The sequence below is a fragment of the Adiantum capillus-veneris genome, chromosome 13, assembly GCF_014529385.1.
Source record: "Adiantum capillus-veneris isolate H3 chromosome 13, ASM1452938v2, whole genome shotgun sequence".
NCBI lineage: Eukaryota > Viridiplantae > Streptophyta > Polypodiopsida > Polypodiales > Pteridaceae > Adiantum > Adiantum capillus-veneris.
The window spans coordinates 128,679,406-128,701,807 of record NC_140943.1 but is presented as its reverse complement, the minus strand read 5'-3'; the positions used below and the strand labels follow the sequence as shown (position 1 = coordinate 128,701,807).

The 22,402-nt window shown below is 45.9% G+C and overlaps 2 protein-coding genes across 2 annotated transcripts in view; one reads left to right on the top strand and one right to left on the bottom strand.

Annotated features, from left to right (window-relative positions):
• The window catches only part of LOC147444852 (uncharacterized), a 228,254-nt gene that overhangs the window by 18,924 nt on the left and 186,928 nt on the right, over positions 1-22,402 (top strand). Inside the window, exon 2 of the mRNA XM_086527379.1 lies at positions 15,039-15,188. Within this exon, the coding sequence (XP_086383505.1) occupies positions 15,039-15,188 (150 nt within the window). The remainder of the gene's footprint in view (positions 1-15,038; positions 15,189-22,402) is intronic.
• LOC147444856 (uncharacterized) lies at positions 3,807-5,243 on the bottom strand (the record flags this gene model as incomplete). The annotated part of the gene is made up of 1 exon (XM_086527657.1): positions 3,807-5,243. A coding segment is annotated over one exon (741 nt), but the record flags the coding sequence as incomplete, so codon positions are not given.

Below are 22,402 nucleotides of genomic sequence, written 5' to 3'. Positions count from 1 at the left end.
ACGCGCAGCTGATGACGTGGCAACAATATAGACGCTCCAAAAATCACGTTGACAATGCTGACGTGGCAGGCCATACGGATTTCCGTGTTTTGCGTTGACATGCTGACGTGGCAGGTTGTACGGATTTTCGTAAATTACGTTGGCAGCTTTTAGGCATTGCTTTTGGACCAGATGCTTTTGAGTTTGAAGGCTTTTCATGTAAAACTGCTTTTGGGGCCTAGGGCCTTTAAATATGAGGCCATGGGCTCATTCTCTAACATGCTTCCTGGAGAAGGTGTAGAGTCTGGAGTACCGACTTGTACTGTGTTGATGCAATATAAAGAAATATCGAAAGGGGCACCAAGGTTTGGTGCCAATACTCTGTTGGGTGGAATTCCGCCACTCCGTGTAGCGTGTGGTCTCTCTCTCTCTCTCTCTCTCTCTCTCTCTCTCTCTCTCTCTGTCACGTGACACATCCAACCCTATGTGTCCGTGGACAAGCTACAGCATGATTAGGGTTTAGTTCAGTCAAGTCAGTCTAGAATAGGAAGTGATCTGGCACTTTTGTGAGTCTGTTCGCAGACCGTGCATGTCAAGACACTTAGATTAGGTGCATATCCTCTGGTTGCACACAGCATGACCATCAGATTCCAGTCAGATCCCATCAATAGCATTTTTACAGTGCATAGGCCTATTTTCCCTATTTTTGACATTTTTCAGTTATTATTTTTATGTGACTTTTGTTGGAAAGTAGGTAGGGCAAATTGAGTAAGTTTGTATATAAGCAAACCGGAGCTAGCACTTTCTGGCAGAAGAGGCAGCAGGAGCACACGCTCAACAGGCAACTTCTCAGTAGAACGCCCAAGAGGCCTAGCGTTTTTGCTCCACAACATCAACCTAGCGTTTTGGACCATATCAGCTAGCGTTTTTGGATCTTGCAAATTCCTGGCGATAGCAAGAAGCAGATCAGCCTAGCGGTTTGCATTTGCAGAACATCCGGCGACAGCAGAACCATTTTCAGCCCTAGCTTTTTTGATTTGCAGATCAGCCCTAGCGTTTTGCAGATTTACCGCGACGGAACACCAAGAAGCATCAGCGTTTTCAGTTTTCAGCCCTTAGACAACGCAAATCAAGTCCCGAACCTCGCAGATCTCACCTTCCTGTAGCAGTTCCTCGCCGCACGGTCAGTTTCCGCCAGGTTTAAAGTTTCAGCCCGGAAAATGCAGATTTCAGCATCTGCGTTTTTAGTGCATCGTCGTCATCGCTGTCGTCACCGACATAGAGTCAGAATTCAGCAGATAAGAATTTGCAGATTTCAGCCCTTAGAGTTTCCAGATTTCAGCCCGTCTCGTCGTCGTCCTCATCGTCGTCGACATCATCGGCAAGTCCAAGCAATGTAGAGATTTGTGTAATCATAAGTAGACCGCTCTCGCCATAGAGAGTGGGGCCTTCGGAGGAGGGTTTGACAACATTCTGGTGTCGTATTCTTCTCTCTCTATCTCTCAGTCTCATGCACTTCCATTCACACTGTCCATTCACTTTGTTTGTGTCCATTGTACTCTCTCACTAAAGGAACGGAAGGCTCTCCCTTCCATAAATAAAAGGAACCTTGAGCACAATTCGGAGCACTCATCTTGAGCAAAGTTCAAACATTCATTCCGCTGCACCTTACACACACTCTCTCTCTCTCTCTCTCTCTCTCTCTCTCTCAGTTCAATTGTTATTGAAGTGCTAAAAGTCTGTTCAGTCTGTTCTTTTCTATTGGCACGTGGTGCCCGTCTTGTGACACTTGCTGTGCCTTTTTGGGGCACTTTGCGGAGGTGTGCCCATGTTCCCTACAACCAAAACACTCCTCTCTGATGTAATTGGCCCTCTCTCGAAGAGTGAGCCGGGGTCGTGTATCCTTATCCTTCTTTTCTTAGGAACTCTTTTTCTTTCTACTTTCATTGTTTGAGGTTTGTCGGGTTCTCTGAGTCAGAATCTCATTAGTGTGGTAAGTCAAATTTCCCGAATGTATTGAGAAACCCCGTTTCGCATGACCCATTAATTCTTGAATAGATTTTGACTTTTGTTCAAGGCAGTAATCTAGTATCGCTCTGGGAAGTCTACAACAAAACTGCTCAATCTGTTCCTTGAAAGAGACCTTAAATGAAGAGGTTGGTAGAAAAGAGTCCCAAAATCTCTTGCAATAAGCGTCCAAAGAATCTCCCTTGGTCATCCGAAGATGTTTCCAAGCGGTTCGTATATCCCGTTCGTACTCCCGGGTCAGCCAAGAAGATATAAAGAGCCTTTTGCGGTAAAAATGTTTCTTCTTTGCATAAAACATATGGTCATCGGAGTCGATGACTCCTCTGTAGAACTGACAAAAACTAGGCGAAATCTGGGTTTCTATGTCTTTTTCTTGCCCTTTCCGAAATTTTGCTTTTTGCCTTTTTTGTCCTCCTCGCTCGAGTCAAAAGAGCTAGAAGAGTTGTCAGAAGAAGAAGAAGAACTTGGTAGTCCTTCAAATCGTACACGCTTCTTCTGCTTTCTTGCAGATGCAAAAGAAGATTGACGGCCCAAATAGCCAGTGTAGTCAGTTCCCTTCTTGCGCTTTTTCACTTGCTTTTTGGATTGACTGTTCGCGTCCAAAAGCTGACTGATCTGTGTCTGAACCACCTCCTGTAATTCTAGTTCTGTAAACATCCTTGGAGAAGGAGGTTTCTTGATTGCCGGTTTGATGGGTGGTTTTGTGGCTTTCTGCCACTGGGTGTGCACTTTTGCAATGGATTGTTGAGACGGAGGCTTCGCAAATTTAATCATCTGCTTTGTGCACTCGTCACCTGTTGTCAGTAGGCTGAGGTGGCCTGTACTCTTCCTCTGTTAATTCATTTGAATCTTCTTTATGATCTCCTCCCACATTAACAGATGCAGAAGAAGTCGACTGATTCTTCTTGGAATCCATACGTGTCGCAAGAAAAAGATCGGATTTCCCGGTAGAAGAGAAATTGGCCGTGCTTTAATACCACTGTAACAAACTTGAACACCCCAAGTCTAGATTCTACCGCGACACAATAGAGATTCACTTTAAAACATTACACAAAAGACGACACGGCCCGGCGTAGTTCCGTGCCAAGAGGTATTGGCCCCAAAGACTGGCGCCCCTTTCGGTATTTCTTTTCATATTAATCTGTGTGCAAAGTACAAGAGAGTCTGTGGGAACTCACACTCAGACTGTACGTCCATATGCTCTTAGTAATGAGGCTCAAAAGACTTATTTATTCTTATAAGAGATGCCCCAAAAGCAGAGCCCCAAAAATCTTTTAAAACTCAAAAGCCAAAAGGTTTCAAAAGAATAAAGCAAACTGTTCCAAAAGCTTTCAGCGCTAATTCAGCCAGCCAAAAGCAGTAGCGTAATTTCTGAAAATCCTTACATTGCCACGTCAGCATGTCAACGGAAATTGCGGAGGTCCGTACGGCTTGCCACGTCAGCCTGTCGGTGCATTTCATGGGGTTGTGCCCATCAGGTGTGTCCGGGGGACCTGCCACGTCACCCAGTTTGTGACATAACTTCATCCTTTGTAAAAAATGCAAGCCAAGATGCTACTGTCCACCCAAAAACGCAACTGCGAGGTGATGAAAACGCTGCTGTCCAGCAATTTTCAGCGTGCTTGTACGGTCCCGGCATGGTCCGGAGTGGTGCAGAGGGTGTAGGGAGGGCGGGTAATCAATGTAGCAATCCCAGGTGGACTGAAAACAGAGAAAACAACAGTTAGTAGGTAGCTGAAATCTGATGATCTGAAGAGGAACAGGACCGGTAAGGAACCGGATGCCGAGCCGGTGTGGAAGGCAAGATCTGGAGACTCCCTTTGATGCCAATGCTCAGCGTTTTGCTGAAAACGCAACAGCAAGGCAAAAACACAAGGCTGCCTGAAAAATGCAGATCTGGCCTTGGAAAATGCAGGGCTGATCTGAAGCTGGGTGATGTGTTTTTCTACAGGGAGGGGGCACCAAGAGAGGGGAAAACAGTTCACAGATGGCAAAAGGTGAAAAGCTTGTCAAATCTGCAAAAACGCTGCAGGTTCCCAAAATCGCTGCTAAGCTGAAAAACGTTAGACTGAAAATTTGCAAGTTTCACGATGAAAAGTTGCAGAAGTGCTAGCGCTAGCTTCTTGGGAGGAGTACCTGATGTGGAGATGTAGCGCCCCAGATCATGAAGAGCTTGAAGCTCTGATATTATGTGTGAGTGCCGTGTGTGTGTGTGTGTGTGTGTGTGAGAGAGAGAGAGAGAGAGAGAGAGAGAGAGAGAGAGAGAGAGAGAAAGAAAAGAAAGAAAGAAAGAAAGATATATTAACGTCTTGTCGAGGCCAAAGCTGACCTATAGGAAAGATCATAATACATCTTTGGTTACATTGTCTGCCATCATAGCAAAATGAAAATAAAATAAAACTACCTCAGTAGCTCAGAGCTCCATGGTCATGAGCTTACCATGACAACATGTATTACCCATGCTTTCTACATATAAAGAAAAGAAAGATGTGCAATCAGGTTTCTTTAGTCTCCTGTGCTTGAGGTGATTTGTTGACAAAGTCTCTAATGATGGCTCTTCCTCCTCTATAGACTGCCCACTTCCCCTTTTTCCTTGCTTCTCTTACTTTTTCTAGTTCTGCTGATCTGTTCTTTAGTTGGGTAGGTGTTAGCTCATCTGATATCCAAACGGATGTACCTTTTAATGACCTTGTCTGCTTCATGACTGTTATCTTTTCTTTCAGATCATAGTAGAAAACGTTTGCCTGTTTCCCTTTTACTTCCACATGCATTGGCTCTCCCAAATCGATGAAGGGGACCACCCGAGACAATCGTTTAGTCAGTGTATCTGTCTCTACAGTGTATTCAGATTCATTTTGTTCATCTTCATGCCTTTGCGTGTCCCACCCATCGGGAAGACCTCCAATTCGAATATGTCTTTCTATGCTCTGTACTCTCTCTCTTTCTTTAATAACAGATAAAACTTCATCAGAAAAGCTTTGTGGTGTTACCTTAGCTGTAGATTGGTCTTCTTCAACCTTTGGTGGGAATTCTTCCATTGCTGTTTGCTTTGTTGTCAATTCTTGTACTTTTGTTTGAAGGTCTGCTATGTGTTCCTCTTTCTTCTGTAGCTCTTGTTTGACAAGATTGAGTTCATTCTGAAGTTTCTTCATTTCTTGTAGCAGGTAAGATTCCCATCCTGTTGGTTTTATGATTGGTGGAGGGATGCGATCTGGTTGTGTTAGGATGTCAGCAAGAGAGAGAGAGAGAGAGAGAGAGAGAGAGAGAGAGAGAGAGAGAGAGAGAGAGAGAGAGAGAGTAGGCATCAAAACGCTATGTGTAGGAAGAGGGGGGATCAGCCCCCCATGACTACCATGAGCAGAAGACGCTCTGTACAATCAGTATATGATGGAAGTGGGTACCCCCCCCCTGCCCCGATAAATAGGTGCCCGAGGAGAGGTAGGGAAAGGCCTGATTAAAATCTCCACGACTCAACAGAAAAATGATTTATACGAGGGCGCTCGGACAAAGTGGGCGGCCGGACCAGGTACAACCTAGACTATAGGTGGCCAGCCCGGAGACATACTAGCCGTATAGGTATGCCATAGACGTGTGAAGCAACAGAGTGGTGTAAGTCTAACATAGGTGTGATGGATAATCTCTCTACGCTGGAATATCAAGAGCTCCGATATGGAATGAGAAAAACTGAATGACCCTTGGGATTGACCCTCCGATATTTTTGAGCTAACTTCAATTGTTTTGTAGATATAATGTAATCGCTACGATTACTCTTCTTTCAAGGAGGGGGGTGTCACAAATTGCTGACGTGTCAAGTCACTAAAGAACCAGTGGGTTAGGACTCTTCGATCCTAACCCTAGTCAACTTGCTGATGTGTCAAGTCACTGAAGACTCAGCGGGTTACGACTCTTCGAGCCTAACCCTAGCCAACTTGCAGATCTTGGCTGAGGGGCCTAAACCCACCCTAGCGAAAGTAGAAGAAGAAGAAGAAGTTATCACCAGCTTATAGTTCCTTGCCGAGTGGCCCAAGTATTAAAGAAGGGGTTAGGCTTAAAATCCTAACTCCCACCAACTTATGGGACCCCATCTGATGGGGCCCAAGTTTAGAAAGCAAAGCCAACACCCACACACACTCAAAACTTGCACGTGAACCTGATGACTTGGCAGCTGTACGGATGCTCGCGCTTCATGCTGTTGATGTGGCAGGTTGTACAGACTTCTGCAAATTGCACTGGTAGGTGATGATGTGGCAGATTGTACAGAAAACCATTACCGCTAGTTTTTGGCCAATAGAAAAGAACAGACTGATCAGACTTTTAGCACTTCAATAACAACTGAGCTCTGAGAGAGAGAGAGAGAGAGAGAGAGAGAGAGAGAGAGAGAGAGAGGACACGCGACACGGAGTGGCAAAATTCCACCCCAGAGAGTATTGGCCCCAAACATTGGTGCCCCTTTCGGTATTTCTTTATATTGCATCAACACAGTACAAGTCGGTACTCCAGACTCTGCACCTTCTCCAAGAAGCATGCCAGAGAATGAGACCATGGCCTCATATTTAAAGGCCCTAGGCCTCAAAAGCAGTTTTACATGAAAAGCCTTCAAACTCAAAAGCTTCTGGTCCAAAAGCAATGCCAAACGCTGCCAGCGTAAGTCACGGAAATCCGTACAATTGCCACGTCAGCTGTCAGCGCAAAACACGGAAATCCGTACAGCCTGCCATGTCAGCACTGTCAGAGTAATTTTCGGAGCCTCTGTACAGCTGCCACATCATCAGTTCCACTCTATGTGTGTGTGAGGGTCCTGCTTTATTTTAATTCCTTTATGTCACTGGGGTCCCATCTGCGGACGGGGTCCCCATAAGTTGGTAGGACTTCTTCTGTTGTTGCTTGTTCTTCTTAGGGTTTAGGCCCCTCGCCGTGATCTGCAAGTTGGCTCCATTCTTCAGGGCTTGACACGTCAGCAATTTGTGACATTTAGACTAGTTGCTTTTCATGTAAACTGCTTTTAGGGCCAAGGGCCTTTAAATATGACACGAGGGCTCACTCTGTGGCCTCCTATCTGGTTGCTAGCCACGTTGTAGGTGAAGGTGACTGGTAGCGCCTGTAAGCTCATAATTTTGTGGGCTTGCAGCCTCTATTGAGGTATATTCAGCTGTTTGCACCCTTCGTTAAACACACACTCATGGGCATAGTGGTGTAGCAGCAGCCTCACAACGTGTAGGTATTGGGTTCAGATTTACAAAAAGTAGGTGTTGGGTTTGAGGTTTTCGCGTTGACTCTGTGTTGACCATTTTAGTCAACACTTGCTAGCCAATTGCTGCTAATTGGCAACCAGCTCGGACTGCTTTGCCATGATGGCAAGAAGCCCAACTTTTAACCAATGCCTGTGGCAGGTGTAGAGAGTGTCTCTCAAGCTATAACGTGTTGAAGCAATATAAAGAAATACTGAAAGGGGTGCTAGGGTTTGGGGCTAGTGCTCTTTTGGGGTGGAACTCCACCACTCCGTGTCTCGTGTGTCATGCATCTCTTCCAGTTCAGTTCTTTTGAAGTGCTTAAAGTTTGTTTAGTTTGTTCTTTTTCCGTTGGCACGTGGTGCCCTTTGGTTACATAAAGAAAAATATAAATGAGGCTGCCTAGAGTGGGTAGATATGTAAGCCTAACCTACATCCTCATTCTCATCAACATCCTATCACATTAGCGTATAACAATAGCGGAATCCATGTCCCTGCTAGCTGAGCACCTCTATCTCCCTCTTGCTCTACATAGTCTGAAAACTCATCCACATACATCCCAAAAAGTGTCGGATGTAGGGGACATCCCTGCTTCACCCCAATAGTGGAATGAACCATGTCAAACATGCCATAAGCAGTGTGTACTCGTCGCACATCTGTCCAATATAAAGCCAAGATCCCCCATATCAGCTCTATGGGCACACCCATGTCCTCTAGTCTGTGTATAAGTCTGGCTCTCGGCACTGTGTCAAAAGCTTTGCGAAATCCACAAAGCTACAATAGATCCTCCCGTCACGGTATTTATCGTGCTCAATAATAGCTCTGAGTGTCAGAATCTGGTCAAGAGTGGACAAACCTCTACTGAGCCCTACCTGCCTTGATGCCCATATGCCTTCTCTCTTTGCCCATTTACTCAAATCCTTCTCAAGAATAGATGCATACAACCTAGCCAACGTGTGACCAACCATGATGGTGCTATAATTCCCAGGAAGCATGGGATCTTCCGTCTTGAAGATAGGCACAATCGTGGACATATTCCAAGTCTTAAGAAAACCCTCGTACGTGGCTCGATTGAACATCATAGCAAGAGGTTGTGCAAGCATATCTTTGGCATGAATGAAGTGCTCTGATATCAAACCATCATGATCCTACGCTCTCCCTGTCTTTATCCTATCAAGAGAGAGAGAGAGAGAGAGAGAGAGAGAGAGAGAGAGAGAGAGAGAGAGAGAGAGAGAGAGAGAGAGAGAGAGAGAGAGAGAGAGAGAGAGAGAGAGAGAGAGAGAGAGAAGAAGAAGAAGAAGAAGAAGAAGAAGAAGAAGAAGAAGAAGAAGAAGAAGAAGAGACCTTTAACGTTGTAGGAAACTATCCCAAGAGACCTTAAAGATCTATTCGACAAGGAAAGTTGAACTCAAGGCAATAAGAAGATGCAAATGGTATAACCTTTCTATCACCCAAGTGTGGTCTCTTTAGCATGGCCGAGGCAGCATACTCCTATAGTAGTCTGGCTTTAGCTGCTGAGAATTGTGTGGCGGGAGCAGAATAAGTGACCATGAGGTTAGCCATGAAGGGACCACCTCTAGTATTTACCTAACCCTTGCAAGGGTGAATGTAGCTTCTGTCTCAAGGTGTGGAAGATCATGACCATGATATTCCCATAGAGAGAGAAATGAAATGAGATGAAATGTTATATTAACATCTTCAAGAAGCCAAAATGACCTATGAGGCCAAAAGGTTACATCCATATGAGACTCTAAAACAATGTGTGGGGAACATAAAAATAAAGGTATATAAGCATACCCTACATCATCCTCATCAACATCACATAATACATCATCTCAAAACATACAGGGAGGGCCTAGGGGTACAATGACATAAGGGCTAATGAGGTGTACAATCGAGAAGTTATAAAATGGTGATCATGCCATGAACTCTCTCATGGGTCTCTGCAGTATGGCCTCAATGTCCTCCCTGTTCAACTCTTGGGGGCGGCGGGGGGGGGGGGCATTCTCGATGTCGCTTAATGATGCTCCATAGCCTCCAATGTAGACCTCATCTATGATGTGAAGATCCTTGCATCCTGGGGTGGCACGAGTGGCCAAGCTGGATGGCTTGATCAAGAAGGATGCCCCAATGAAGGTGAGTTGGGTAACCTGTGGTGAGCCATCCCGAATATTCTCTAAAAGGCGATGATTTGCCTCTATATGGATCCTCAATGTGTATGTCCTTTGCTCCTGAGAGCAGTCTCTTTGAGTCTACGGATCTCTAGCAAGAAGAGACCCAGGTATCTTTGATCAGAGTAGTCCATGATGCGGGATAAGGGGCCAAAGGCCTCTTTGAATAAGCAATGAAAACACTCGCAGATCTCATAGTGTGCCGTGCTCTGGAAAATTGAATGCTCCTTTGTCTCTGGAGCTCTTTGGCAAACCTGGCATAATCTCTCTTCTTAGGCTATACCTCTTTGTATCCGCTGATGAGTTGAGGTGCGTAGCTCACCATTAACACATCTAATGCTGTGAGATAGGTGGGTGTCCATATAACGAGAGAGAGAGAGAGAGAGAGAGAGAGAGAGAGAGAGAGAGAGAGAGAGAGAGAGAGAGAGAGAGAGAGAGAGAGAGAGAGAGAGAGAGAGAGAAGAAAGAAAGAAAGAAAGAAAGAAAGATTTTTAACGTCTATGTCAGGCCGAAATCGGCCTATGAGACAAATCAAATGTACATGGTGTGTATGTCATCCGTCTATCGGAAAGACAAATGAAACAAAACTGATACAAAACTGAACTGAATGTAGGTAGTGGAGTATCTGAGGAGGGATGGAGCTCTATCTCTAGGGGTATATGCATGTCTATATGCTCAAGGTAGTACAATCATGAGAATGCATCAAGCTATCTAGCTCCATCCTGTACTAATGGGGGGATGTAAGATGTGGTACATGGGTGGGTCTGGTGCCAAGGCTACCCGGATGAAAGCTGTCGGGTCGGCCCTCATCTGAGCCACTCGCTCCTCAGTGGCACGGCGCTCCCGGGCTCGGATCTCCTCGATCTGGCGGTGGTGGGAGCTCGCGCCCCTGTAGCCTGTGACTCGTGGTCGTCGTCTAGCTCGGCTCACCTCCGCCTGTGGGAGTGTCACTCCCCTCTGAGTGTCTGGTGAGGGAGGGGCGGCAATCCTCTGAAAGAAGTCTGTGAGCTGCGACTGTCTCCCCTCTGTTTGTGTAGCTGTGTGTGGCTGTAGTAGTGTGTCCCGATGGCTCTGTATCTCTAGTAAGAAACGTCCGATCTGTCTCTGATCTCGAGAGTCCATGATCTCTCGGAGAGTGGGCTGTCCTCCGAATAAGGCCTCATACCTGCCTCTGATCTCAGTGTATGCTCTGCATCTACATACAAAGTGCTCCTCACTCTCCACCTCCTCTGTGCAGGCTCTGCAGACTCGCTCCTCCCTGGGAACACCAGTATGTCTCCCGATCTCAATCTCTAACCTGTGTGTAGCCACTCTCAGCTGACCAATCGCCACCCGTGAGCTATGTGGCATATATGTGTCCATGTAGCGTGGTCTCTGTATGAACCCCCCAGACAATATGGTGAGAAACTGGTCTCTGTAATCTGACATCCTCGTCCCCAAGCCAGGTGACTCCCAGACTCTCCTAGTGTATAGCTGCCACAGATCCTGTCTCAATACCAAGTTCCTCTCACTGCGAGAGAGGTGAACATATGGTGAGTGGGGGTCGTACTGGAATGGTGGTAGGCTCTCCATGTCAAGACCGTGTCCCTCAAACCATGCTCTGACCTGTGAGTACCATGCTCTCTCATGCCCACTCTCTGATAGCTGTATAGCTGCCTCAAATGCTCTACGAGTAAGTCTGTCAGGAGGTAGCTCTCTCATCCTCTGGATGAAGCAGACTTTCTGGAATAGTGCCTCTACAACCATAGGTGGTGTGGCGAGCTCGGCTCTAATAATGTCATGTGGCACTGTCCTTGCTGCGGAGCAAGCGTGAGATCATACATACCTGTGGCCTCTCAAGCTGTGTCCACTGGTCAGCTGTCAATCCTGGTGCCCATACTGCCGCCGAGTACATCAAGGCCGGGGTGACTAAGGTGTCGAAAAGCCACCCCTTCGTGCGGGGCTCCTGAAAGTGTGCCTGGTGGCATCTCCGCTCTAGCATGGCCAGAGCTGCATATCCTCGGGTGAGCCTGTCAGCAGCAGCCTGCCTCATAGTGAAGGGTCCTGGTAGGCTGGTGAATGTGATGCCAAGGTAGACATAGGAGGTGACTACATCAACCTCTCCTCCTGCTGCTGTGAAGGTGGCAGCGCTCCTCACTGCACTGGATGTGTGAAAGATCATAACCTTGGTTTTGCCAAGGTTCACAGTCAACCCCCTGTGTGTGCTGAATTCGTCCAAGGCCTCAAGATGGCGTTGCAAGCCCTCGGGTGACTCTGAAATCAACACAATATCATCAGCATATAACATGATGTGGACCGGAGTACCTGCCAAGTCGCTCCCCTCTCCTCCTGCTCGCAGTATGTAGTCGGAGATCTCGTCGATGTAGAGCCCAAAGAGTGTCGGGGAGAGTGGGCATCCTTGCTTAACACCAATGGTGCTAGCAATGGTCTCTGAAAAACCGCCTGGGCAACGAACTCGACCCGTCACCCTCTCGTAGAGAGCATATATGGCCCAAATCATCTCTGTTGGTACCCCAATGCTGTGAAGGCGTTGGAAGAGTCTCTCGCGTGGGACTGTGTCAAAGGCCTTGCGGAAATCCACAAAGCAGCAGTAAAGCCTCTTCTTCCACGCCTTTGCCCCATCAATGAGGCAGCGCAGAACGAAGATGTGATCAGTGGTGGAGAAAGCTCGTCTGAAACCTGCCTCGCCTGGAGCTCGTAAACCCTCGATCTCTGCGTAGCAGCTGAGCTGTGCCTCAAGTACTGCTCCATATAGCTTGGCCATCGTGTGGCCAATCATGATAGTCCTGTAGTTCCCTGGGTCCAGGGTGTCGCCAGATTTGTGGATAGGCACTATGGTGTGCTGTGTCCACTCCTCTGGGAAGCCCTCCCCTATAGCCCGGTTGAAGACATGTGCAATCAACGGGGCTATAGTGGAGGCCGCATAAATGATGTGCTCACTCTGTAATCCAGTATGGTCAGCTGATCGTCTGTGCTGCATGCGGCGTATGGCCCTCTCTACCATCTCTGCTGTAAAGAAGGAGGAGCACGTGGGGCGTGGCTCGTGTGGTTGTGGGATAGGAGGCTGCCCTGGCACCTCATAAAGTCGCTCTGCATAATCATGCCATATGTGTGGATCCTCAATAGTTGTAGTCGGACGTGGCTCGCGCTGGGTGCGCCATGCCGTCGCGCTATCCATGCTCATGAATAGGCGGTATAGCTCAAGCTCCTGTGCCTCTTCGAATGCTCGCCGCTTTTGGCGTGTCAGCGTCTTCATATGCCGTCTGGCCTCTCTCTCTGTGATCTCTCCTAAGGCTCGCCGTGCACGGAGGCGTCGGTATAGCTCTCTGCACTCATCATCATACCAGCGGTTCTGAGGCATAGTCCCGGGGGGGGGAGTGCGTCCTGTGTGAGTGGTGTGTGGAAAAGAGCTAATAGCTGAAGTGTGGAGAACGGAAGAGATATGTGATGTGAGAACTGAGAGTGGTGTGGATGGGTGGAGGAGGCATAGGCCATGCTCGACCTCGGCCGAGTAAAGAGAGGCTAGCTCATGTGTGAAATGGATGGTGGTGTGTGGAGTGTGCTGTGGAGCTGTGTGGGATGGTATCTCCGGTGATGGAGAAAGAGAGGTATGTGTGGTCGGCTCCGATGGGTATGGGTGGAATGGTGAAGGATGTGATAAGGTGTGTAGCCTCCCTGGGTCCCAGAATATAGTCGACTGTACTCCCCCCTCCCTCTGCAACTCCATGTGGCATACAAGTCAGGCCCCCTGAGGTGGGCCACTGAACCATCCCGTTATAAATAACGAGACGGTGCTGGGAGCCAAGTCGAAGTAGATGTCGTTCGTAGGCTGTGACTGGAGCTCTGTCTGCTGTATCTCTCATAGTAGCCTCCTCATCTAGAGTGTGTAGTGCCTCTGGGTCCTGAGAGAGAGAGAGAGAGAGAGAGAGAGAGAGAGAGAGAGAGAGAGAGAGAGAGAGAGAGAGAGAGAGAGAGAGGCCCCTCAAAATTGGATGCACTTTATCCATACATAAGAATTAGAATAGTTTTTTTCTACAACGAGAATAAGAATTGCACTTTGAGCATCAATAGTGACATAAAAATTATCTTGCTATAAGAATTTCAAATTTGGAAGCAAAAGACCTATATATGTAAACATTTCTTTGTATAGTAACATCAAGAAGGTGAAAAGAGTAGGATCCATTTCATCTAACATCCAATTGTAAGGTGCAGCGTAAGTGAATGTTGAACTTTGCTCAAGATGAGTTCTCCGAATTGTGCTCAAGGTTCCTTTTACTTACGAAAGGGAGAGCCTTCCGTTTCTTTAGTGAGAGAGTGCAATGGACACAAACAAAGTGATGAACACTGTGAATGAAGGTGCTGAGACTGAGAGATAGAGAGAGAAGAATACGACACCAGAATGTTGTCAAACCCTCCTCCGAAGGCCCCACTCTCTATGGCGAGAGCGGTCTACTTATGATTGCACAAATCTCTACAATGCTTGGACTTGCCGACGATGTCGACGGGCTGAGATCTGAGAATGCTAAGGGGCTGAAGTCTGCAAATCTTTATCTGCTGAATTCTGACTCTATGTCGGTGACGACGGCGATGACGACGATGCAACGATGACGCGCTGAAAACGCAGATGCTGAAATCTGCGTTTTCCGGGCTGAAACTGCAAACTTCGCGGGATCTAACCGTGCGGCGAGGATCTGCTGCGGGAAGGTGAGATCTGCGAGGTTCGGGACTTGTTTTGCGGAGTTTCTATGCTGAAAATTGAAAACGTTGGTCTTCTTGTTGGTTCTGTCGCGAAGATCTGCAAAAACGCTGAGGTGCCATGTTGATGCAAAAACGCTAGGGCTGAAATTGAGTCTTGATGTGGAAATCTGCTGTCTTCTGTTGCCGGGTTGTCCTGCAAATGCACAACGCTAAGGCTGATTTGACTGCAGTGCAAAAACGCTAGCTTCTGCTGTGGATGAAAACGCTAGGACTTTGCTTGGCAAAAACGCTAGGTTGGTCTTGGGGGGTTCTGCTGAGAAGGTGCCTGTTGAGCAAAGGTGCTCCTGCTGCCTCTTCTGCTGTGGAATGCTAGCGCTAGTTTTCTTACATACATCCTTATTGAATTTGCCATAACTAGTTCCCAACAAAAGTCACTTAAATATAATAAGTAAAAAATGTCAAAAATAGGGAAAATAGGTCTATGCACTGTAAAAATGCTCCTGATGGGTTCTGATGGAAGTCTGATGATCATACTGTGTGCAACTAGAGGAGATGCATCTAATCTAAGTGTCTGGACATGCACGGTCTGCAAACAGACTCACAAAAGTGCCAGAACACTTCCTAAGCTAATTGAACTGAACCTATGTCATGAAGTAGCTTGTCCACGTACACATAGGGTTACATGTGCACGTGACACCAATTCTTAAGAATATTATAAAAAGCCTATTAAATGAGTAACATTATGTACGAACTATGAAAAGAAGATAATAGGATAAGAGGAGTCCCCTTAGAGTATGTTGTCAAGTGGGCATGTGATACCAAGAATGACATGAAACAAAGTAGTTGTAAGTGTTTAGAAATACCACAATGATATTTTGGTGGATTTTTTTTCTTCATCAAAAGCATCAATACTTCTTTTTACCATGTTATGTAGGGTATCAATGAAGAAGACGCTATTTTTGTGATTGATAGTGCCAAGGACCTAAGAAATGATAATGGAGATATTGCGTTTTTCCAAAACCCATTTGGCTTGTCCATGCATAAGTCTGAAGCTTTGATCACATATGAATTGAGTGATTGCTTGGTGAGTTTCTTTCGAAAGCTTCAAATATTCATGTCTTTTCTTGGAGTTTTGGAGCACATTTGTTGAGTTGCAAGATTTATGGATAACATCTGAATCGCCCCTCCCATGTGCCTCTTTTTTATGGTTTGATATTCACACACGCGCGTACACACACACACACACACACACACACACACACACACACACACAACCATGTGATGGAAGAAGGGCCATGACCTAAAGTCAGACAAGGGTCACGTACCTTTGGAAGAACATAGACTGTATCCAGAAATGTTATGGATGTCACTACGAGGAGACCATAATTGATGGCCTAGACTAGGAGGATGGCTTGTTAAAGTTTCTAATTGAAAAGTTTGTCTATGCTGATAAACCTTGTGAACATGGTTTTCCTTTTCAAGGGACAAGGAGGGGATTTCAAGGTATAAGCATTACCAACATAGTGACTCCCTGAGGACATTTCAAGGGAAAATGAGGGGATTTGAAGGCATAAGCATTACCAACATAGTGACTCCTTGAGGACATTTTATTTCTGTCTTGAGACAAGTTTTCAAAAGGACTTCTGAGTACATTGGTAGTAATATGTCCGCTTAGCAAGGAAAGGGAACAAAAGAACTTTTGGCATGGTACCATTTGAATTTTAGGCAACTTGTTTGTATAATTTGACATTGACAATATGTTTCCACCACCTTCCAAGCGTGACTAAAAAAATGCCACTTGGAAGCACCTAGGATAAAGATCGTGGGTTGAAGCAGCAATGCATATAAATCGATTGTGGGGTTACCAAGCATTTGAAGAGCAGTAAATTCTATGCAAAGCTACAAGATCTTGAACTTCAATTGTCCCAACAAGTATATCCTCAAAAGTTCAAACATGTAGACCTCACACTGTGAAGTTTTTGTCTAAGTTACGACCAATTGATATTGTGCTAATTCTTTCTATCTTTTGTGGTGTGTATGCCATAGCAACTACCTCATTTTTGTGCTACTTTTTCTGATTTAATGCTTATTTTAGTGCTACTCTTGATTATGACCCAGCCTGTCCTTCATCTCTAGTGTCATGACAGAAACTCAGTTCGATGAACTTTGTATTGATGTTTGCTCAGGTATGTGTGTGTGTGGTTTTTAAAACACTGCTCAGAGTGTCTGTGTGTAAAGATTAAACGAGAAAAAAGTCGGTGCATGAGCCTGCCCTGTGCGCGAGACTGCCGTGCGCGAGCCTGCCCCTGCCCGTGCTGATTCTGCCCCTGCACGCCTGCAGTCGCTGCTCCTGTGCGCGACCTTGCCCTGCGAGCTCTGCTGCTGCACGCCTTTGGCTCTGCGCGACCTGCCCAAGGTGGCCTCAGACGAGCTGGACAGAACCCCTAACGTGATGTGAGCAGGTACTAAAAGCGTCTTTACAGGCAGAGTACAACAAGGCACACAAGCTATGAACCTGCTGGTTAGATTTGCAGTGTGTGGTGTGTGTGAGGGATTGAGAAAAAAGTGTGCGGCTCATTTTCAAGCCTCTGTACAGTCTGTGTTTTGTTTAGGGGTGTGTGTGTATGAGGGTGTGGCCTGCAAAATTACAAAGAAGAGTGTGGCCTGCCAAAGTCAAACATAAAAACACCTAAAAACAGTGTGTGTGTGTGTGTGTGTGTGATCTTCGCATGGATTCGGTTGAACAATGTATATATAAGCGTCGCAAAGCCATGGAATATGGATGCTTTAAGACTTATCAAAGAATGTTTACATGAGGACTTTGAGGATGCATGTCAAGCTTGGGAAGGATCCGCTCCCGTCATGGAAGTGTGCATCCCTATACAGGAGCTTATGGATCCTGTAGCTCAATATGCACTTAACGCAATGATTCTTTTTTTTGCGGGAAGAATGTCTACGGCTCAGGATGTCGGCCAATGGGTTGATTTCTTGCTCAAACGGCAAGCAGTCCGAGGGGTTTACTTCGGCGCGCGCGGGTTCTATGAAGTCTTGCTGGCCGACATGGATGCTTTGCTTGAAATGTCTCCTCTTTTCTTCAACACGCAGATGACTCATGTACTGCCTTGGGTTCTCACCAAGGACTATCAGAGTCTCATTCGTCACAAGTGTCCCGTCTGGGTTGTGGTGGTCGATTTTCCTCGCACTTGGCGTCACTTCCTTCCTTTGTTGGCTGCTCAGTTGGGCAAAGTCATTTGTCCTCCTAAGTTGGACGCAAACACAAATCGTTTTTGTATTTTGTGGGACACAGATACCCCCACACCTGTTGGTATTTCAATCGATTCTGGGGATGCAGTGGTTGGCAAGCGTCCGTTTAAGCTTAAATGAGGCAAATTTGCAAATTCTTGCTTCCATTGTGGCAAATTCGGTCATATGCAGTCCGAATGTCCGGAACCAAACCTGCAACCACACTCCTCAACCTCACTCAACTCCGAAATCTTCGGTTGAGGTTCAAACCAAAGGTGCTTCAACCTCCTCTCCGACGGTCGGGGCGAATAAAGGCAAAGGGAAACAACTACACTTGTCTGCACTTTCTGCCTCTTCGAATACTAAAGACAAAGGCAAAGAACAGGTTTCAACCTCCCAAACTTGGATGGTGCCCAAGAAACCCGTTAAAGTTGCTACAGCCCATATCACGGCATCTTCTTGTAATTATGTGCCCCCTTTGAAGAATGTTTCTTAGAAAAAACTCCCTTGTAATGACAACACTTCTTTGGTTGAAGCTTGGGACAAGGTGGTCCGCTCTTACAAGGAAGATGTTACAGGTGAAGCCTCTTCATCGCAAGGAGCCTTTATTTTCAATCCTCCGGGTCCAGGTCTTCACCCACCTCCTCCTGTGCCTGCAGCCGGGGAGGATGTGTCGATGGGCACTGGTACTTGAGTTTTCTCCCATTTTCCCATTTCCTCCCTCGCTCACTGTATATACCATATTAGAATGCATAGTTCTTTGAATTGCATCTCCTATAATGTGCGTGGGTTATGCAATCACGACAAGTGGCGCTAACCTGGCACTATGTACATACATATCAAGCAGACATTGTGGTTCTTCAGGAGCATAACCAGCATCAATTTGCAGGACAGACTTCTTACTTTGCAGGCTACTGGATAGCTTATGTAGCTTAGCGGGCTATTTTGGCGTGCTTATACTTGTTCGACACGAACTCTTCCCAACCTTGGTTTTCAAAGACCCGGCTGGGAGATGGATGGTCATCCAATGTATTGTTAATGAGGAAGTTTTCGAATTTGGAGGCTTATATGCGTACACAGCTTTGCAGATAGGGCACGATTGTGGAGTGCTATCTCCTCTTATTGTTGGCGTTCTAATGCATTTCTCTGTGGGGATTTTAGTAATGCACCTAATCTTGTGGATAATACTACTTGGCATTCTCACATGCTTCATATGGAACGATAATCATGGGATCAATTTATGTTGACGTGTAATTGGCTTGATTTGTGGCTCTTATCGCATGCGACTGATCCAGGATTCACTTTTCAACATAATGCTCAATCTATGTATCACACTCGTTTAGATCACTGGTATCTTTTTCACATGCAACAGTATGATGACTTGTATGCGAGATGAAGATTGATTATGCTATGTGTCTCTCGGATGATTCTCCTGTATGCTTGAAACTTCGTTTTGGCCCCTTTGATGTCAATGATCGTCTGCCCAAGAAGAGGCTTTTGCATGTCAATAATGCTTATCTCAAGCATGAGCCTTTTCGCGCTATGATTGTGGATATCATCCCGCCTTTGATCTCCCAGATGTATGTTGTTATGGACACAACCTAGTTCTGCTTCGTTATGCGTGTTCAATGTGTTATCCAGGATTATGACAGGGATTATTTGTCACAATTAACGAAACAGGTTAATCAGGCAAAGGATGCTTGTAGCAGACTGATGCACTTGGCGAATCATTCTTCTCTTACTGACACTCAAGCGATTGAGTTTTTTTATGCTTGCACTATGTTACGGTCCAATGATGAGAGGAATTTGGCCAAGTGGCTGACTCGAGCTCAACAACAAGCTTTTGCAGATAAAGGTTGTTCTTCTAAACAATTTTTCCAACATTTGCATCACTCCAAGCAGTCTCAAGCTATACGGAAAGTTAAATTACCGCCAGGGGAATGGACCTCCACTTTACAAGAGCTAGCACTAGCCCTACATTCTCATTATGGCAAGATTTTTGAGGCCCCTTCTTCTCCCACGAGAGCAACTTGCCAAGCTCGTCACCTGTTTCTATCACATGTTACTCCCATCCTTTCGATGCGGCATGCTCAAGACTCGGAAGCTGTTTTCACTGAGCCGAAATTGCATGCCAGCTTGCTTTATTTGGGTCGATGGAGAGCTCCTGGTTGGGATGGTCTCTCTGTGGAATTTTTCTTGTCCTTCTGGGATTATTTGAAGTTGCCTCTGTTGTTCATGATAAATACAGCTTGGGAACAGCAGGAACTGCCCTCCTCTTGGAAAGAAGGTTTACTCAAGCTGATATCTAAGCATGCATTGTGCGAAGAATTCTCTCATTGGCGGCCTATTACACTTATGCCTGTGGTATATAAATTAATGGCAAAAATGCTAGCTAACCGACTCAAGTGCTTTCTGCATGAAGGCTTGCATCAATCTCAATACGGCTTCATTCCACGACGTCAAATTACTGATAACCTCGCGAATGTCATCATTGGTATGGAATATGCAAAATAAACTCGACAGGATGTCTTGGTCATGCAGGTTGACATTGAAAAAGCCTTTGATACTGTTCTTTGGGATTATATTGCGGATACCATGCAACACTTCGGATTTGGGCCTAGGATATCCCGTGTCGTGCTTTTCTTATATGCACATAGCACTTCTGTAGGCTTGCTGGATGGATCTCTTCTAGAATCTTGGCCTTTGGGACGGTCGGTGAGGCAAGGCTGCCCTTTGAGTGCTTTGCTTTATGCGATCGCTACTCACCCCTTGTTTATGTATTTGGATTCATTGACTTTCAGTGGCAGGTTCCATGGCCTGACTTTACCTTCAGGACGACAATTTGCTGGTCAGGCCTATGCGGACGACTCCTTGTTTATGCCTCGCAATCACTATGATGATGTACAAAAAATTATGCATACTCTTCACTTGTTTGGACTGATAGCGGGTCTCAAAGTTAGCTTCTGTAAATCTAAGCTATTGCCTTTGAAGGAGTGTGACTGGCATAAGATATTGTGGCCTGGAGAGATTGTTCCTCCACATGTTCTGGTTCGGCATTTGGGTTATCCGTTGGGTTGGAATGTATCGGCTATGCAGAAACTGGTTTGGGTGCTCCAACGTCTACATTCGAAGTTGAATTATTGGAAACTGTCCACGTGGCCACTTCATGTACGTCTCAGGATTGTCCACTGCATTCTTGTGGCTTATGTGCAGTTTTACTTGTCTTTGTTATCTTGGCCTCAGTTGCGCTTGCAGTCTCTCATGTCCAATATTTTAGAGCATTTTTGGCGGACCTCGTCTACCAAGAAGGGTCTTCGTCTTCTCTATATGGACAAGCTGTGTTCTCCCAAGCGGCTTGGAGGGCTAAATATTTTGGACTTGCGACGTCATCTTTTGGCTCGGAAAGCTATGATGTTGCTAGTTTTGGTGGAGCAGCAGCAACCCTGGGCTCTCATGGTCACACATTTGTGTACGCACATTGTCACCCGAGCTTTTGGTCATTGGCAACCGATTTATTGGGATGTTGTTTTTGGGAAGCTTGAAGGACATATTCCTGGATGTCCCTTTACTTCTTCTCTCATGTTAATCAGCTGTGGTTGCTCTCCGAGTCATCCTTGTGGTGGCAACACACAATGTCTCGTATTTGGCAAAGTAATCTCCCTTTGAAGGAACGTGTTTTCTTGTGGCGCTGTGTCACAAACGGGAGCGCATAACAATATAAAATATACTCGGATAAATAGAATTTATCACTTAATACTGAAGCCAAAGGATATATATATATATATATATATATATATATATATATATATATATATATATATATATATATATATATATATATATATATATATATATATATAGAGAGAGAGAGAGAGAGAGAGAGAGAGAGAGAGAGAGAGAGAGAGAAGATCGACACAGTGCTGGGGACCAGAAGATGGGCAAGTCCCCCTTAAAGAGAATCTTTGATTAGGGAGAATCTTTTTACAAGCACAAGAATCGGAGAAAACCCATCCGTTTTAATTCTCTGACTCGATGGTCGTTCCTTTCCGTAAGGGAAATCCGAGAGACGAGCTCTCAATCCTTTTTCCATATGTACTCGGAGTTGAGACTCCGCAGACAATTTCCGAATTCCGTTTCCGGAATTCCCAAGCGTAGGTCGAAGCCTTCCCGCTTCTCCTTCGTGATGAAGTACCTGCAAACACACACACAAACACGGGACAACAATTCGTATGGCGAATTCTACAATAGATACCTGTCGCTCTTCCGCGGGAAAAGCGACTTCCGTGCTTCGTAGTCTCGCGATCTCTTGCGTTTTTTGGCTGCAGAGTCTTCTCTTACTGGCGCTGGCAACCCCTTTTTGGTGAGGGCATGTGGTGCTTTTATAGCTCCTTGGCCACGGCACGAATAGCTGCTCGCGTAGAGATCGTGGCCGTTTTTTTTAAGGTTTTTTTTTATAAATAAAATTATTCGCTGTTCTAGGGAGAGAGAATTCGCTGGCTGGTTTTGTTGCTTTATTTTCTAAGTGGCTGTCCACTTATTAAGTGGGCGGCCGGCATATTTTAAAATTGGTATGAGCCTGCCCAAAAACTCAATAAAACCTTATAGGTTTAAAACAATGCTTTTCACAACACTTCCCAGGCATCCCTGGATGCAACCACATGCACAAATGCAATGTAGATATAGATTCCTCGCAGGAAAGCGTTTGCTCGTCCCGGAAAACTCGTTAAAATTTTCCGCTTTTTAAGAAAAAGCTTCTCAGAACCCATCTTTATTCTTGTGCTTGCGTCTTTATGCGTATTCTTCTTTCTGGTTCAGATTTCCTCTCGACTATGGATATCCCCTTTCCGATGCACCCGTCACCCACCTTGTGACGCATTGGGAATACCCATCACCTAGTCCTTTCCTACCAAACTTACGGTACAATCGTCTTCACAATGCTCTATGTCACCCATCCTATGACGCATCAGAGATGTCTGTTCCCGGATGGCCGGATACTTCTTACTGATGCTCCCTGCCACCCATCCGTTGTGACGCATCAGAAGTACCCGTTCCTAG